General features: G+C 46.9%; 2 protein-coding genes across 2 annotated transcripts in view; one reads left to right on the forward strand and one right to left on the reverse strand.

Moving 5' to 3' along the window:
• Positions 1 to 1,415: 1,415 nt before the first annotated feature.
• On the reverse strand, positions 1,416 to 5,346 carry PCNA (proliferating cell nuclear antigen). The gene is made up of 6 exons (XM_079987562.1): positions 5,037 to 5,346; positions 3,810 to 3,907; positions 2,884 to 2,951; positions 2,294 to 2,488; positions 1,972 to 2,095; positions 1,416 to 1,885 (listed from the first exon to the last, which is right to left on the reverse strand). The coding sequence occupies exons 1-6, from the start codon at positions 5,255 to 5,257 to the stop codon at positions 1,806 to 1,808; spliced, it is 786 nt and encodes a 261-aa protein (XP_079843688.1). The 5' UTR covers positions 5,258 to 5,346; the 3' UTR covers positions 1,416 to 1,805.
• Positions 5,347 to 8,916: 3,570 nt separating this feature from the next.
• CDS2 (CDP-diacylglycerol synthase 2) overlaps positions 8,917 to 19,437 on the forward strand; it is a 50,676-nt gene continuing 40,155 nt past the window's right edge. The window contains exon 1 of the mRNA XM_079987533.1: positions 8,917 to 9,121. Coding sequence (XP_079843659.1) covers positions 9,056 to 9,121 — 66 coding nt within the window. The 5' untranslated portion in view covers positions 8,917 to 9,055. The remainder of the gene's footprint in view (positions 9,122 to 19,437) is intronic.

Below are 19,437 nucleotides of genomic sequence, written 5' to 3' on the forward strand. Positions count from 1 at the left end.
AATCACAACCCGTGTGTGCATCCCGGATCACGTTTGCAACCCAAGCGTCCACTGTATTTAGCTTGGAAAAACTAAAGGGCTGTCACAAGTACAATGAACATTTTTTTTTACTTATTATTGGGGGGGGGGAGAGATCTGGACCAATGAATTCATTCAAATCCTTATGTTAGGAAAGCTTCGTTTTCTTCAAGTGAAACAAATTGCTTCAGGAGATGGAGGGCTCTCCTTTCCCAAGGTTTTTTAAGACGCTGGACAGCTACCAGAAAGTTCCCATATTCCCTGTAGCAGCCATGGCTGATGAACCAACTTGAGGCCCGTGGTAAAGTTCACAAAGTCCACTTAACACCCACTGCACAGCAACACATCTAGTCCTCTGCTGGCTATCCCACAGCTTTGAGTATGAGGTTGCGGTCCAATTAAAGCAAATTATTTTCAGCATTGTAAGTTAAATCTGAGAATTGTCGGATATAGTTGGTTTTATTTCAAGCAGTAGTTTTGGCTGCTGTCACCCACCCTGCAACATTATGGTGAAGGACAGATAAGAGATGTGGGCAGTGCTGGACTAGGAACTGCAAGACTTAGGTTCAAATCCCCACTCAGCACAAAACTCACTGGGTTGATCTTGGGCCAGTCGCTGCCCCTCAGAGGGTTGTAAGAATAAAATGGAGAGTGGGGAAAGAGCCATGAACACCACCATGAGCTCTTCAAAGGAAAAGTGATAGAACGGTAATTTTTTAAAAAAAGTATTAAGGGAATGTTTAAGGTACAGGTATCAATTAACAAGGCACATTCAAAAGTTCAGAAAGACAAGCAATAAGTTGTCTTGAAACCATTCTGGAGCATGGCTTACACATACATTTGAAATTTGTGGAAATGCCACTGGCAGACTATAGCAAAGTGGCAGCATGCTGGAATTTTCTGGATAAAATATTGCCATACTGTAGCTCTAAGTTTGGGCTCCAGGACAAAGCAGGCTACGTTTCATCACTGTGGCGTTAACTTGCTTTCTAAAGATGGAAAGGGGGACAAAATCAGTCATCCAGCTACCACAATTGGCCTTCAAACAATAGAACCATTAAAAAAAAAAAAAAGGCACCCAACATTCATACACTGACCCCAAAACTTCCAAGTATGTAGGTAAGACTTCACCTGCTAGATAGGAATGGGCTGTCATCACTGCCTGCACTGGCGGAAACTGCTCAGTTTTGAGTAGCCACCTATCATCACACATTTTCCATAATGCCCTGGCATGTACAGCACAGCACCTCTGGACGTGTAACAAATTAAAATGGCACTGCTTCCCAGGACCAGATCTTGGGTAACCCACCCCCCTGCCCCACAACATGGAACCAGACACAGCTTTAAGCCTCCTTAAACTCCCTCCCTCTCTCTGTTCAAAGCCAGGCAGACACAAGTTAACAAACTGAATATTCTTTATTGACAAGTTTTCAGCTCCAAGGATTCCTGCTTCAAGACAAATAATTAAAATCCAATTTCTCTAATCATTATTACTTTTAGAAATCGAACAGCAGCCTTACTGTGAAGAGATTGCCACAGAACCTCCTTGTCTTTTTAAATACTGTACTCCCTTTCTGGAGTAAAGGGTTAGCTATAAAAACAAGGTATAAAAGATAGGGGGAGGGAGAGAGAGGAATTTTCAAAACAAGTGAAAAAAGTATTTACACAGATATCTACAATTGGACCTAAGTGCATATATGACAATTCCATGCACCAAGACGGAATGGTGAACAGGCTTCCAGCAGAGGTTCTTCTTTCACAAAACCCTGATTCTTTCCATCAAATTCTTAAGATTCTTCTTGATCTTCAATCTTTGGAGCCAAATAATATTTCAAATGTCCCATGTCTGCTATCTTATATTCAACAACTGCAGGAGACAAATAAACAAAACTTAGATTTAAATTGAAACCAAAGTTAAAACCAAGTTAGTTTTCAGAGATGAATGAAACTTACCTAGTGGGACACCTGCAGACATACTGAGGGTAACTGTAGAAGACAATGGTGTGGCTTTGGTGAAGAAGTTCAAGTATCTCAAAGCAAAAGTCAGCTGGACTGCCTCATTCATCTCTATTGTAACCTACAACAAATTAAATTTGAATTAAATATTCTATAACACACTGTTTTAGAAGTCCAACAAGCTTAACAACTGCATTAGAAACAGCTTTATCACAAGCAAGGTAGGCAAACTGTTCTGCAAGTTTATGGAGGGGAGAGAAGAGATAGTAAAGGACAATTAACATCTCTACAACCTGCAGTTAAAACTTCACCAACTTACAGATTCTTCCTCTTTATCCACATCACTGGTTTGTGACAGTTTTATATTTCCACTTCCTAGCTCTCCAGTAGCAGAAAATTTAACACCGTCTTTTGCACAAGAGATTACAACAGCATCTCCAATGTGGCTAAGATCTCTGCAGATGCGAGCAAATTCACCAGAAGGCATTTTCACCACACAGCTGTACTCTTGTTCCTGAAAGAGCAACACATCGCCTTACTTTGAGGAGCATTTTCAGAATGTTTGCAGGAGCAATTCAAACCAAAATATTCACTAAAGCAAAACACAAATAGTTCTGTTATTCATTAAGATCAGACGAGCAATAAAAATGTGCCTTCCTATGAAAAAATAATAATCACTTGCTTCAATCCTCCTTGCAAGTCTCCTTCAATTCAGTTTAACAATTCCTTATGCAATCAGATGGAAATTATTCATGAAGATGGAAATACTATAATCCAACAAACGCTTGCTTAAATAGGAAGACAATGAAGTTCTGTAAGCAAGGAATAGTTTTGTTAACTATTTTCACAGCACAAGCTTATATTTAAGCTCAGTTAATTACAATAAATTTGAATCCAAAGTGCACTTACTGGAATTCCAAGCTGTTCTACGTCCAAGTCCATTAATTTCATTTCATAGTCAGACACCTTCTCCTGATCTATGGGGAAAATGGGAGTATTAGTCAAGTATCTAATTATGATGCTTAACTTAAGAGATGATCTCAGCCTAAATAGTTTTACAGGAAGTGCTTACTGGCCAACCTTTCCCATAATATTTTAAAACCTTCTTTCCAAGGAGAGACATTATGACGTTAAACCCAATGACAAGACCACAAGGCTCCTTCTATAGTGTTACTAGCAGAATTCATGTTGATTTTGCTTCTGGTGCTCCTATAGTGGTGACAATTCTAACAAGTTGTGTGTGTGTGTGTGTGCGCGCCAGGAATCTACTTTTTCAAGAAATTATGATCACTTCATCTGTGATCCTAAAGTAGCTTAGGTAGTTCATGTAGGCAAGAATTTTATGGCAGTGGCAACTGATCTGCTCAGATAATCATCAAGTAGCCATCCTTGTTAGGAAGCTGAAGTTACATCTTATTGGCCAGCTCCAGAATTAGAAGTTTAAAACAAAACATATTTGCAGCAGCCACTTGCACAAGTTTCTGTGGATCATTCTGCATGCATGGGCACTGGACAGGGATGGCTGTGAAGAGCCTGCTTCATTTTCCTGTGGGGCACTTAGCAGCTTATTACATTGTCTCAGAAAGAAAGGAAGCAATTCTGCAAGTCAAATTTGTTAATGTCTCTCATCTCTCTCTCTCTCACTTTGCATGGCTGCAGACTGACAGAGGCACACTCTGCAAATGTTCAGAAGCAAAGAGAAGCATCACAATTTCCCATTAGCCTGAACAATAAGACAACTCAAGAGCCGTCTGATTTGGGCAAGTGCCCTAAATAAATAATACCTCCAGATCAAAACTTAGCTATTTTGCATCCGTGAAGTTTCAGTTACTTACTTGGTGTCTCAAACACCAAAACCAGTGTGTCTGCACTGTCTTCTGCTCTCAGGGTGATGATATCATCATTACCTGCACACTTCAGTATTTTGGACATACTAGGAAAGGGAAAAAAAGGACACATTCTTATCTTAAGAAAGCATCACCACTGGAAGCATATGAAGATCTTACAAAGGGGAATGAAGGGAATGACTGCTCACGCCAAAACACCAGCAAGAAGCACTATGAGATGGTTGTTTTCAGATTTGTGTGAATATCAGGCAAGGACGTCCCAATCAAGAGCGTGTATATGTATACATTACTGTATATGTATATGAATCAATAGCAAACGCCTTTTGTGCCGGATTTTTCTTTCATCCACATTGTAAAACAGGGAACACCAACAAGGCAGATGCAAACCTACTTGAATACAGTGGTACCTCGGGCTAAGTACTTAATTCGTTCCGGAGGTCCGTTCTTAACCTGAAGCACCACTTTAGCTAATGGGGCCTCCCGCTACCACCGCAGCACGATTTCTGTTCTCATTCTGAAGCAAAGTTCTTAACCTGAAGCACTATTTCTGGGTTAGCAGAGTCTGTAACCTGAAGCGTATGTAACCCGAGGTACCACTGTATTTGCCCGCTTAGGTGCTGTCAATGGGGGGGGGGGGTTTGCTACTCAGGGGCAGGAGAAAAAAAGCTTGGCAAATGCGCCAGTCAAATTTTAAGGGGCCAGGAGCCTCATTGCCGGCAATGAAGAGGCCTGCCTCCTTCGCGACCATTCAAGGACCACGAGGTCCCGCCAAATCTCTTTTCAAGGAGCAGCAGCAGCAGCAGGCTACGCCCGCCTGTATTAACTAGAGGGGGAAACAAGCCACGCCCAACGACAGGCCGCATCAACCAATCAGGGGAAGACCTTGAGGACGGAACCAGCCAATCGGCCCCGAGATTCCAGCGCGCGCCAAACGGCTTTCTCCCCCCCCCCCCCCGCCCTTTTAACAGAGGCAGACCCCGCCCCCTCCCGCGCGCTTTTCCCGCCAATGTCAAGAATGGCGGGACGCTTCTATTACACGTCACGCGACCGGCGACGCCGCCGCTGCCGCCTGAGAGGATTTGGCGCGCGGGGCCTAAGCCTCCCCCAACCCAAGTGTGAGGGAAACTCCCGCCTTTTACGCGGCCGCCATCCTCCTCGTGAAGGGAGGGAGGACCGGCCGGCCGGCCGTCTGACAGGCGCGGCGCTTCTCTTCACCTGGTGAGATTGACCCCCATGGCGATGTTCCGGTCGCAGCGGTAGGTGTCGAAGCCTTCGGAGCGGAGCGTGAGCTGCACCAGGGAGACGTGCGAGGAGTCCATGCTCTGCAGGCTGATGCCGCCCGAGCCCAGGTCCCAGCAGGCCTCGGTGATGAGGTCCTTGAGGGCCTCCAGCACCTTCTTCAGGACGGAGCCCTGGATGAGCCGAGCCTCGAACATCTCGTCGCCGGCGGCGGAAGAAGACAACGGAGAGGCAAAGAAGCGCGCGCGCGGCCCTCCCAGCAAAAGCAGCGAGCGCAAAGGAAGGCGAACGCAGTTTGGCGCCGGCGGGTCCCGCACGGCCGCTTTTATACCTCCCCCCGCCCACACGCGCCACGCTCCGCCCACCCGAGACTGGCCCCGCCTTCTCGCGAGCCGCTCTTCCGCCGTAGGCCAATCCGGAGCATCCCTGCAAACGGAAGGCGGGCGCGAAAGGAGCTCCGGCGCGCACGCGCCGCCTGTGCAACGCCCCCAAGAGTTCTCCCGCGAACAAGCGCTTTTGAGCGGGAGATCGGCGGTGACGTCGTTAAGCGGAGGAGCCAATCGCATTTCACAGGAGTTGGTCCGCCCTCCCTTAATCGGCCAATTAGAGGGAGGAGGAGGAGGAGAAGGAGGTGGGAGCTCCAGTTTCCCTGCGCGCTTTGCCCAGGCTTGTCCGTGCCTGGGCGCAGGATCCCTAGCCGACAGAGGGGTGTATGCGCGTGTTGACTTGCTGCGATTTTATGCACATATTGGAAAGCACTTTGAGGGGTTTAAAGAAAAAAGGAAACAATCAAGCAGTGTCTAAATGTTATGAAATAAATTTAAAAAATATATTTATGCATAGAGATGTGAAAGCCTGGGTGGGGGTGTAGGGAAAAACTGGATTCCTCCACTTTTCCCCATCACATTAAATTATTTTTCACAGCGATTTGTAAAGCGGACCTACAAAGAACCACTGATGAGACACTCTGGAATGGTCTCTGGACGAAGCTTTCCTTAAAGCCTGTATCAAACCAGGATCCAGGAGCCCACTCTCAAAATTGTTTTGAGATTGCACTGGACTCTCGAGAGACTTTACCAAGCAATGAAGTCCATGCCCCCTTACTGCTTAAGAAAATGTGGGGAGTGAGGCTCGTTTCTGCATATGTGGTGGGAATGCAAGGTGTTTAACTAATTTTCTTTTTTTAACATCAAAGCCTCAGTGCCTAGGGCTTGCTGATCGAAAGGTCGGCGGTTCGAATCCCTGCGGCGGGGTGCGCTCCCGCTGCTCGGTCCCAGCGCCTGCCAACCTAGCAGTTCGAAAGCACCTCCGGGTGCAAGTAGATAAATAGGGACCGCTTACCAGCGGGAAGGTAAACGGCGTTTCCGTGTGCGGCTCTGGCTCTGGCTCTGGCTCTGGCTCTGGCCAGAGCAGCGATGTCACGCTGGCCACGTGACCCGGAAGTGTCTCCGGACAGCGCTGGCCCCTGGCCTCTTAAGTGAGATGGGCGTACAACCCCAGAGTCTGTCAAGACTGGCCCGTACGGGCAGGGGTACCTTTACCTTTTTACTACTCAGCAAAACATGCTTCCTGACTCCTCTTAGCTGTTCTCTCATTGGAGAGCGATGCCAATCCCTCCAATACACAATAATTTTAATGTTACTAGCGGCCGCCGGATTAGTTATTGTCCACCATTGGCAGTCTCCTGGCTCTTTGCCGTGCGATGCATGTTTCACCGATCATCACTTTGTCAGAACGCTTGACCAGGCACAGTCTATGTTAGGGGAGGCTGCTGCAGCCGAAGAGGCCAGTCGCCAAGGCAGGTGAGAGGAGGAAGGTGCACTGCTGGTGGCAGCCTTTGCAAAGGCAATCAGCCCAGCCCAGGCAGGCAGCGCACCCACATCCGGGTATCCGCGGGGCGGGGCTAGAGGAGGCTTAGGAAAGTGGCAGCAAGAGCATGCATTCAGAATAGGAAGAGTCGCACTGTGCGCGGCAGCTTCCGAGTTAGCTTTTTTTAAAAAAAAAAAAAATTATTCAGAGTTTTGAAGATTACAAAAAGAAAAAAGGAAAATACAAAATACAGAAAAAATACAGCAACAAAAAAGAAAATACAATCATTTTAAAAAAAGAAAAAAAAACAGATTAAACCTTTACATAACTTTCTTCCTTTACTTATTTCCTTGACCTCCTCACACCTCCCATTTTTGTATTCTAATTCAAGTTGTTATTTCAGCAAATCCTTGCAACCTTGTTTTTATCTTAATAATTTGTTTTAATATATTGTAGTTTTATGTTCTCTCTTTCATCAATTTCATCAATGCAATTTTACTTAATCCTTTATATCATTTCTACCAAAACCACATAGTTTTCTTTTTCCAACATCTTTCTAACAATCCTTAATTTTACAATATTTTTGAAGATATACTTTAAATTTTTTCCAATCTTCGTCTACCAACTCTTCTCCTTGGTCCCGGATCCTGCCAATCATCTCAGCCAATTCCATCACCTTCGTCTGCCATTCTTCCCGGGTGGGTAGATCTTGTTTCTTCCAATACTTTGCGATGAGTATTCTTGCTGCTGTTGTGGCATACATAAAGAAAGTTCTATCTTCCCTTCTCACCAATTGGCCGAGTTAGCTTTGTGCGTCTTCTCCTGAAGCATTCCATAGAATGTCCATAGACATTCAGGATTACAGCGCAGCTGAGGTTTGGTTATTATTTTGTTGCATTTATACCGCACCTTTCCACCCAGGAGCTCTGGGGAACATACATAGTTCTCCTTCTTCCCATCTTATCCTCACAACAACCCTGTGAGGTAGGCTAGACTAAGAGACAGTAACTGGCGCAAACTGGTGCAAGGTCACCCAGGGAGTTTTATGGCCATGAGGATTCCAACCTTGGTTTCTCCCAGGTCATAGTCCAACACTCTAACCCAGGGGTGCACAACCTGTGGCCCTCCAGATGTTTCTGGACTATAACTCCCATCAGCCCCAGACAGCGATCAGGGATGATGCGAGGTGTAGTCCAGCAACGTCTGGGAGAATAATGACCAATACCAAGATGGTCTATGAAACTTGTGTGTTGAGCGCACTGCTTTATGGAAGTGAGTCATGGGCAACTGACACCTGCCAGAAGCAACACCTCAGTGTATACGGTTTCAGGAAGGTTTGGGGCATCACATGTCTCAAAGAAAGATATGCTCTCCCAAGCCCACATTGGCAGCATGCTGGTGTGGTGTAGTGGTTAAGAGCGGTGGACTCGTAATCTGGTGAACCGGGTTCGATTCCCCGCTCCTCCACATGCAGCTGCTGGGTGACCTTGGGCCAGTCACACTTAAGGCTCCTTTGGGTAGTGATAAAGCATGATATCAAATCCAAACTCTTCTCTTCTTCTTCTACAGGGAGCTTCCTTCAGGTACCAGGCCAGCTGGCAAACCCTGTGTTACAGAGATGTCTGCAAACATGATGCAAAGGCTGGCGGCATCAACCCCACCATGTGGGAATCCCTTGCAGATGACCCCAGTGCCTGGAGATAGTATCCACTCCACAGCAGGGACCGGTGAATGAATGACTGTGGGGAGGAGACTGCAGAGAGCATCTGCAGCAGCACAGAATATGCCTACATCTGCCCCAGCTGCAACCAAACATGTCTCTCTACAACCACAGCAGGCGCTGTAACTTCCCAGCGGGTTGACTTCATTCCCAAAGGTGCACTCGTCTCTGGGAGACAGAAACGAAATAGCGCCTGAAGAAACCAGGAAGTTGCACCTCCCTATAATGGACTCGCCCCTCTACACTTTTTTTTTTTTTTATTGAAAGATCTATGGGTAGAAGAGCGAACGGGAGCTTCCTATTGGCCCCGGCCGCCTTGGCCCCGCCTTAATCCCCGGGCCCGGCCATCTCGCTGGGCGGCTCGCGCTGCGCTCGCTGCTGTTGCTGCTGTTGCTGCTGCTGCTTCACTGCGCGGTGGGAAGCGGAGCGGAAGGCGAGGGTGGAGGAGGCGCAAGGGGAGTGCAAGATGAGCGAGCTCCGGCAGAGGCTGGGCCGGGATGCCGACGGGCAGCAGCAGGACTCGGAGGGGAAGGTGAGCGGGCTGGCGGGCGGCGGCAGTGGGTGGGATAGGATCCCGGCATAGGATCCCGGCCGCGCGCGGCGCCGCTTACTAAGCTTGCACGAGTAGCCTCCGGGGGTGCAGCGCTGTCTCGTGGGGAGGGGGCGCTGCTCCTGCTTCCCATTGTTGCAATGCTGAGGAGTTGTTTTGTAACGAGGAGGGCCGGGGGTCCTTCCTTCCTGCCCGCTTCTCCTCTCGGCAATGCTTATAAGTTTAAAAATAACGTGCGTAGGATAACGGATGCTTTAGCCTTCATCGTGCGTTCAGCAGCTTCCGAGATCGGTGTCCCCGGGGATGGGGGAGGGCCGTGCAAACAGGCGTGCCTTCGGTTGGGGGAGCTGCTGTGCAATGTGACAAACGCCAAGCCCCTTGGAAGCTGCTGCTCTCGCCAAACTTGTGTCAAGGCCTCGAAGAAAACTTGATGATTATATATATATATATATATATATATATATATATATATATATGTGTGTGTGTGTGTGTATACTGTATATATGTGCATGCAAAAGTGGTCTGAATTTTTCCATGTTTCCGCCACCCCAGGAGCTTCTCTGTTTACAGTTCATGAGGGCTAGAAACATGGAGAGCTCAAATGCACATTGTTCCATTTTGAGATGAAGTTTTCATGCCACATGCCATGAACCAATGCAATATATTGGGAAATTTAAATGTCTGAGCAGCGTGTGGTCATCTGTGTGTTTTGCTCAACATTTGCCGTGCTTTCAGTTCCCATTTCTAACCTGTTCATGGTTTAAATGGTTTTTGAGGGCAAGGTTATATATATATATATATATATATATATATATATATATATATATATAGTGCTTATATACCACCTTCTTGCTTCCAAGAAGCTCAAGGCAGAGTGCATCGTTGGCCTCATCACAACAACCCTGTGAAGTAGGTCAGGTTGAGAGGCAGCTACTGGCTCAAGGTCACCCAGTGAGCTTCATGGCTGAGTGGGGATTTGAACCCATGGTCCCAGGGCCCAGTCCAGCACTCTTAAGCACTACTGGTTGTTGTTTTTTCCCCCCAATGCAAAATTACAACAAAAATTACAAACATTGAATCCAAAATAAAACTATACAAACAAGAAAGAAAAACGAAACACAAAAAGGAAAAAAACAACAAGAAAAACACACACATCTACAAACACTACTGTTTTTATATTGAGTCAGACTTCCAGCACAATATCATCTACACTGCCAGTTCTCAAACTCCATGGTTTCAGAAACCACTCACTGAACATTTTTTCTTTAATAGTATTTATTCAAATTTTAAAGATTACAAAGAGAAAAAAGAAAAATAAAAAAGACAGAAAAAATACGAACAATTAAAGAAGCACAAATCAAACCTTTACATAGCTTTCTTTCCTTTGCTTGTTTCCTTGACCTCCTCACACCTCCCATTTTTGTATTCTAATTCAATTTGATATTTCAGCAAATCCTTCCAACCTTGTTTTTATCTTAATAATTTGTCTTAATATACTATAATTTTACATTCTCTCTTTCACCAATTCATTTTTACTTAATCCTTTATATCATTTCTGCTAAAGCCACATAATTTTCTTTCACTCACTGAACATTTTTTCCCTTCACTGCTGGCATCATGGCCTAAAAGTGGCATTTTGGGAGAGTCACAGACTCTAGAGTTGGTTGCTAGGAAGTGCCCCATTTAAATGGTCGGCCTTTGGCCGGGGGGGGGGGGGACGGGGACATCACCAGCACCATACTATGAAAATTATGGCCCCCAACTGGGAGATTGTTAGCGTATTTAGTATTCTGTTCTGGTGAAGGTGGCTTTTATGTCAGTCGTCAGGAAAACACATCAACTGTAGGGCCAAGTAGAGATGTTCCTGACAGACCCACAACTTTTTCGTGGCCTAAATGGAAATCCTGGGCCTGTTTAAGAAACCTGTTTATGAAACACCTCAGCTTTCTAAAGATGGCTTACACCTCGCTAAAGGTCTGGTTTGAAAAGTGTGACTCCAAGAACTGGCCTTGCTCTTCCAGGTTTGTGAAGCTTGCCTGGAGATGCTCTAGTGTACAGTGGTAACTTGGTTTAAGAACAGTCCGGTTTAAGAATGATTTGGTTTACAAACTCCACAAAACCAGAAGTAGTGTCCCGGTTTGTGAACTTTACCTCGGTCTAAGAACAGAATCCGAACGGTGGAAGGTAACTGGTAGCGCGAGGCCTCATTAGGGAAAACATGCCTTGATTTAAGAACGGTTTTGGTTTAAGAACGGACTTCCGGAACAGATTAAGTTGGGGCTCTTGCGTTTTTTTACCACTGAGGTTGCATACCTTTAAAGCGCACGCGCACGCGCGCACACACACACACACACACACTGGAACCGCAAGGAATTCTGGGCACTGTAGTTTGCTAAGGGTTGCTGGGAATAGTAGCTCTGCTCACAATTCTCTGAGGGAAAGAATGTGATGTAAAAGTTATTGTGTGATTGCAGCCTGAGCCAGAGGCCTCCCTTCCCTGCAGTCTGATGAAGTGTAATCTACACTGATGGCTGTGATTTATTCAGAGTAAACATGCGTAGGACTGGACATAATGGGTTGTATCCAGTGCTAGTCCTACTCAGAATAGACCTGTTGAAGTTAGTGGACGTGACTGAGTTTATGTTCAGTGGTTTCGAGTTGCCTACTCTGAGTAGGACTAGTGTTGGATACCAGCCTGTGTCTTGATTCCTCCCCTGGCTGAGGATGCTCTTTGCTCAAGGCCGGTCTTACCTGCAGTGTTGCAAGTAACCCAACTGCACCAGTGCAGCCAAGAAGTGTGTGATCCCGAGTAAGCAATGCTCTCTGCTGCTCCAGAGAAGCGGACACGGAGCAATGGTTCCAAACTACAAGAAAGAAGATTCCACCTAAACATTAGGAAGAACTTCCTGACAGTAAGAGCTGTTTGACAGTGGAATTTGCTGCCAAGGAGTGTGGTGGAGTCTCCTTCTTTGGAGGTCTTGAAGCAGAGGCTTGACAACCATATGTCAGGAGTGCTCTGATGGTGTTTCCTGCTTGGCAGGGGGTTGGACTCGATGGCCCTTGTGGTCTCTTCCAACTCTATGATTCTATGATTCTAGGGGCATAGGAAAAGCAGTGGTATTATTTATGACTATTTATTGCCTTTATATCCCTCCTTTTCCATCCAAGGTGTTCAAGGTGGCATATGTAGTTCTCCCCCTTGTCAGTTAATCACCACAACAACCCTGTGAGGTAGGTTGGGCTGAGAGGCAGTGACCGGCCCAAGGTCACCCAGGGAGCTTCATGGCTCAGTGGGGGTTTGAACCCAGGTCTCCCAGATCCTAGCCTGATACTCTAACCACTGCACCATACTGCCATTCAGCATCTAATTAACAGTGCCATGATTGGGAGACGCACACATGCACCATTTAACCCACAAAAGGGGGCGTGCTGGGACCTCAAAAGCGCCACGCAGCTTGCAGGAAGGCCTTAGGTAGCTCATTCACCACCTTCTGGCTTTTTTTCTCACCTAGTGCTGTTCAGGTGAACAAGAATCCTGGCGCCTTGCGCCTCTGGGAATGAAAGGGAGACCGTGTGAAATGTTGGTTAACAATGAATTTCTGCAAACATTTTCAGGTCTGTGGTGCCTCATCTTTCCCAAACTCAGCTGTGAATCTTATAAGAGCGAGCAGAAGCCGAACATCAACTTGCTTATCTTTAAGAAAAGTGTTTCTGGTGCAATTTAAGGTCTGGTTTGGTGGAAGAGACTCTGCTGCTACTGCTCTGGTACAGTGTGGTGTCCAGAACACAGATGTAGGCTGGTGTCTGCCCAGAGCAGTGAGGCCACAGCTAGAGCAACCACAGGATTCAACCAGGGCTGGTTTGAGGGCAAGCTGTCTGTTTGCACTGGGCTCTCCTCTGTTTAGGGGGGCGAGCTCAGTGCCTGGTGATCTGAGAGGTGCTGCTTTTGGAATGCAACTCTGCGTCTCCTCCCTGCCGGCCTGATCGAAGGCTGAGCAACAGTTGGAAGTTATATTCCAGCCTTCATGCAGCGCAGAGTTAAGATATAGAAGTCTCCCCAATGGGAGGCAGTGATGGCCACCAACCCAAGATGGTTTTCAAAGAGGATTGCACAAATTCATGAGGAGAGGGCTATTGATGACTACTAACCATGATCGAATCCCCGTGATGGGGTGAGCTCCCATTGCTCGGTCCTTGCTCCTGCCAACCTAGCAGTTGGAAAGCACATCAAAGTGCAAGTAGATAAATAGGTACCACTCAGGTGGGAAGGTAAACGGTGTTTCCGTGCGCTGCTCTGGTTTCGCCAGAAGCGGCTTAGTCATGCTGGCCACATGACCCGGAAGCTGTACACCGGCTCCCTCGGCCAATAAAGCGAGATGAGCGCCGCAACCCCAGAGTCGGCCACGACTGGATCTAATGGTCAGGGGTCCCTTTACCTTTAACCATGATCGCTATGGTCTGTCTCCACAGTCAGAGGCAGCAGTGCTTCTGAATAGCAGTTGCTGGAAACCACAGGAGCGAAGAGTCGCTCTTGTGCTCAGAACCTGTTTTTGGGTTTCCCACTGAGGCATCTGATTGGCCACTGTGAGAACAGGATGCTGGCCTGGACGGGTCGTTGTCCTGATCCAACTTCCTTGGCATATCAGTGGATACAGAAAGGATCCATTGAAGGTGGAAAATCTGAAATCTGTGGTAGCTCAGGACGGAATAGCAAAAACAAGCCAAGCAAACGCATGGCTTATGCATTGTTATTTTTAAGTTATTTTGGGGAAAGCTATGCCCTATAAAGGCCAGCTTTTTCTAAAAAGAGGTCAGATGCTACATTACTCAAAGTTCACAGCAGTCCATCTTGAATAAAAACAACGGCCTGTAGCTGGCAAGCTAAATATTTTCCCCTTCTCTCTCTCTCTTTCTCTCTCTCTCTCTCTCTTTAAAAAAGCATAGCAATTTCCCCACAAACATACTGCAGGTTACTAAAGCCCAAGTAGATGGAGGATCTGCACCAGAGATCCTTCCAGTTAAGTCAGGCTCAGCAGCAGTAAAATTTTGCCAAAGCATTATAACTTAAATCATAGGGCATCAGTAAAGCAGTTATTTTAATTCCATCAGTTGGGAAACTGCTTTTTAATAAGAATAAAAAACAGATCTCTGGGTTGTATCCAAATGAATTATACTCAGAGCAGAACCACTGAGTTTAGCTGTGTCTGTTAACTTAAATGAGCTTACTCTGAGTAGGACTAGCATTGACCATCCCCCTTTAGTCTCTCTCTCCCTTTCCTTTAAAGAATAGCAATGATGAGTTCAAGTCAGCAAACATTGAGTCATCATTTAACTTTGCACAAGCTGCCAAGTGCCAAAGCTGGTCTTAGCAATGCCATCACGAGAAGATGTCACAGTAACATTGTTAATTGCCAGACTGTGTGATTTTATAAGCTGCATATGCGCACCTAAACTGGGAAACAAAACCCCTCTGCGCTTGCTAGAACTTATGCCCAAGTAAACATGTGTAGGACAGAGGCATAAAGGGATTTGAATATCATTTCCTGCAATTCCTGGCATGTCTTGGAGCCAGAGATCGTGAAGTAGCCAGCCCCATGTGACCCACAGGCTCAGGCCCACAACTTCACAGGCAATTCACTGGGCTCCAACAGGGGCAGGGGGAGGACTAACATAAGACTGGTCTTAAAAGACCTACATTGGCTCCCAGTACGTTTCCAAGCACAATTCAAAGTGTTGGTGCTGACCTTTAAAGCCCTAAACGGCCTCGGTCCTGTATACCTGAAGGAGCATCTCCACCCCCATCGTTCTGCCTGGACACTGAGGTCCAGCGCCGAGGGCCTTCTGGCGGTTCCCTCACTGCGAGAAGCCACGTTACAGGGAACCAGGCAGAGGGCCTTCTCAGTAGTGGCACCCGCCCTGTGGAACACCCTCCCACCAGATGTCAAAGAGAACAACAACTACCAGACTTTTAGAAGACATCTGAAGGCAGCCCTGCTTAGGGAAGCTTTTAATGTTTGATGCATTACGGTATTTTAATATTTTGTTGGAAGCCGCCCAGAGTGGCTGGGGAAGCCCAGCCAGATGTGCGGGGTATAAATAAATTATTATGATTGTTGTTGTTGTTGTTATTATTGTTGTTGTTGTTATTATTATTATTATTACTAATCAGCCTCTCTTGGAATCCACCTGCCTTGAGGGACAACAGAGTCTTGGGCACGCTTCTTGCTCAGGGTTTAACAAATCTTGTTTTGCTCTAAGATTGGCTTACTCGGGTTCTGCCATTCTAATCTGCTTTGCGGCCAACTAAAATTAGCCAGGTTTAAACTGAAATAAGGATGACAACTTGCGAAAAGAAGTGTCCATGCGGTGAGCTTTTGTGCCTCTGTTTATGGGTTGGTTTGGAGTCGGATGGGACACTTCAGAGGCGATATATGGAGTGCTCTGTGGCTGTTCACATTCGCTCCAAAAGGGTTCAAACCAGCACAGCGCCTTAAGGATTGTGCAAATGCCCTCTCAAAACCACAGGCTTTATGAGGCATTATGAGCAGGGCTTGGGGGCGAAAGTGTGGGTTCCACCAAGCCCTGCTGAGGCTTTGAGATGCCCCACTGAATACCTCTTTCCAAGGAGTCTGTAGTCAGGCTGGTGTGAGTGCCAAGCAGGGCAGCTCCAGTAATTGCAGGAGCTTATCTTCTTGGGTACAGATTAGAATAGCTTGTCCTGTTCTTCCTGAAAGACGCACTCTGCGAAGGCAGCCGAGAGCCCAGTAGGCTACAGATTGGCCATTAGTCTAGGCTGCAAATCCTAAGATTTTAGAATACGCGAGATGGTTGGCTTCAAGGCCCGGAAGGCTGTTTCCCGCACCAAAGACCTCTTGAGCTTGCACTTCTTCCCTGTGGGGCATCAGAAAAACGTTTCCATCCATTGGTGGAGTGCTTGCACCCCATTAACATCTCCCCCTCCGGAGATCTGTTGGCTCTGCTTCACGCTTGTGTCTCCTTGTCCTTGCAGCTGGGTAAAGGCAAACAGGACAATGCATACACACCCTAGACAGGCTTTGGAGTCTCCCCATGGCACAGAGTAGATTTCTCCAGGGGAACAGCAGCTCAGCAGACTTGGGCATCAAGGACCCTGAGGCAGGAGACCCTTTGGGGGTGGGAGCTATTCCTCTCGCTCCCTTTACAACTCTGTGCACGGAATCACTGGTGGGGTGGATCTCTGTAGTAACAGCACCCTCCACATTCAAGGCACGTCTTCTGGCCACAAGCCCCCCTCCCTCCTTGCCAAACCCTGACAGGGAGCTTAGAAGAGGAGGGAAGGAAGAGACAAGGTTAATGAGGGCTGCAAACGGAGTTACTTGTTCGGAGACTTATTTTAATCTGAGGATGCAGGGACAGGCTCTCAGCGGGCATTTAAATCTTCATACTTCTTTTTAAGGTTGCTGTAAACCGCTTTGCTCTTTAGACATGTTCTATGTATGTAATTACAAGGGACGCGGGTGGCGCTGTGGGTTAAACCACAGAGCCTAGGGCTTCCTGATCGGAAGGTCGGCAGTTCGAATCCCCGCAATGGGGTGAGCTCCTGTTGCTCGGTCCCTGCTCCTGCCCACCTAGCAGTTTGAAAGCACGTCAGAGTGCAAGCAGATAAATAGGTACCGCTCTGGCGGGAAGGGAAACAGTTCGTCATGCTCCAGTTCGTCATGCTGGCCACATGACCCGGAAGCTGTACGCCGGCTCCCTCGGCCAGTAAAGTGAAATGAGCACTGCAACCCCGGAGTCAGCCACAACTGGACCTAATGGTCAGGGGTCCCTTTACCTTTAACTTTACCTTTATGTATGTAATCAACATGTTAGCTGCTGATAAAAGGCCTTGTAAGCTGGTCGTTTTCCCTGATCTCTTCTCTCTTTGCAGCAGTCTGCATCTGCCCCTCTAGTTCAGACTTTCTGTTTAGCTTCTGCAGTCAGAATTGGTAAGGAACACGTTTCCTTTTAAGGGCTTGTGCTTTTGTTCCTGATCTTGTGTTTGTGAAAATAAAGCCAGGAGCTCGAGTCTTCCTTCCGCTACAAATGTCGTGAGTTTCTGCACACAATGAAAGGATGCGCGTCAGGCGTGGTGCAGCAAAAATGGAAATGATTATCTGTCTCTGTATGTCGTCCCCCCCCCCCCTACTTGTTAGACAAGGGGGCAGGTGGTAGTCGGAAACCAGATGTGGCCAGCCTGGGCATCCATGCAGCACTTGGCTTTTCCGTGGTCCTGGATTGTTTGAAGCAAGCTTTCCAGAAAGGCTCTCTCTCTATTGGGGAAGGCTGCTTTAGATGGTGGTGATTTATTTAATTTTTGCTTTATTTATCACCTGCTTGTTGTTGAATATTTTCAATGGAAAACAAAGTAATAAAAATAAACAGAAAAGCAACAATATATTTAAAAAAACCACTTATAATATAAGGCAGTCCAATAAACAAGAAATTAACCATTCTGTCGTAAGGCAAACATACGTGGTGGCGATGTGCCTGTGTGGCAGTTCATAATCAAAGCTTCCAACGTGTCCAGAATTGAGTAACAGCTTTCAAAGGTCTACAGGATTGGCTTTTGAGTCGCTATACCCGTGCCTCTGATGAGATAAGCAAGTCACCGGGTTATCTTTTTTTTGTTTTCTTTGAGCTGATGGGAACTGCAGTCCAAAAGGTTTGGTTGACCTGGGCACCCAGAGTGGCAAAGCCTGGCCTGTGTACGGCTCTGAGCTGTTAAAAGGAGTGTGAGAGCTTGCAGGGTAATGAAAACAAGCTGCTGGGAAAAGACAAATCTTCAGTATATTCTTCCTTAGTATAGCAATGAAAGCAGCCTCAGTATATTCATCTTGAAGCTGCACTTCTAGACTCAAGGTGGCCAGCGTGATACTCTCCATACTCCTGCCCCATCCTCCCTGACCATTGGCCATGCTGGATGGGAACTGCAGTGTCTGGAGAGCACCACACTGGCTCTCCCTGTTGCAAATGGTCCCACAAATATCCCCACCAGTGGTAAGTGTCGATTCTGGCCCTGCCAAGCCCCCAGCTCCTGGTGGAGTACAGGGTCAGGTTTAAGGTGCTGGTTTTGACCTTTAAAGCCCTATGCGGCCTAGGACCCACATGCCTACGGGACCGCCTCTCCTGGTATGCCCTGCGGAGGACCTTAAAGTCCACAAATGACAACATTTTGGAGGTCACAAGGATGTTAGATTGGTCTCAGCTAGGGCCAGGGCCTTTTCAGTACTGGCCCCAACTTGGTGGAACGCTCTGTCACAAGAGACTAGGGCCCTGCAGGACTTGACATCTTTCCGCAGGGCCTGCAAGACAGAGCTGTTCCGCCTAGCCTTTGGTTTGGACTCAGTCTGACCCTTATGTTTTCCCTCCCTTTAGGGTTTTGACTTTTAAACTGAGGCTGCATTTTAAATTGCATTTTAACCTGTATTTTAAATTGCTGTTTTTTTTTCTTTTTATGTTTTTACTGAAATTTTATTGGTGTTAGCCGCCCTGAGCCCGGCTCTGGCCGGGAGGGCGGAGTATAAATAAAATTTTTTTATTATTATTATTATTATTATTATTATTATTATTATTATTATTATCATCATCATCATCATCATTATCATTATCCTGCTTGGCTTTTTGCTGTTGAGGCAAGGTGCACCTCAACAAACTAGCCTTTCAGAGGTGTTGAATTACAAGTTCCTAATGCTTTGCACAGGCATTGTTTTTCAAAAGCATGGCAGGCAGGAGAAAAGAGGGTCCATTCTTTACGAGGTGCTGAGTTCATGCAGCTCTCCTGGAATTCTGCTGAAGACTGCAGAAGCATTTGAGCTTTCAAGCTCTCTTTTTTAGCGATTGTGAAATGGCTAGAGGCAATGGTTTTAGGGCAGTTGCGGTTTCCTAGTTAAGTGCTACCACTTGAGACTGCACTGGAGTGTGAGGCTGCCTTGCATGACTTAAATGTTGCTCCATAGCTAAGAAAATAAAGCAAGCACAGTACGTTTCCGAGCACAATTCAAAGTGCTGGTGTTGACCTTTAAAGCCCTAAACGGCCTCGGCCCAGTATACCTGAAGGAGCGTCTCCACCCCCATCGTTCTGCCCGGACGCTGAGATCCAGCGCCGAGGGCCTTCTGGCGGTTCCCTCATTGTGAGAAGCAAAGCTACAGGGAACCAGGCAGAGGGCCTTCTTGGTAGTGGCGCCTGCCCTGTGGAACGCCCTCCCATCAGATGTCAAAGCGATAAACAACTACCTGACATTCAGAAGACATCTTAAGGCAGCCCTGTTCAGGGAAGT

The sequence above is a fragment of the Podarcis cretensis genome (assembly GCF_951804945.1).
Source record: "Podarcis cretensis genome assembly, chromosome: 8".
NCBI classification, from domain to species: domain Eukaryota; kingdom Metazoa; phylum Chordata; class Lepidosauria; order Squamata; family Lacertidae; genus Podarcis; species Podarcis cretensis.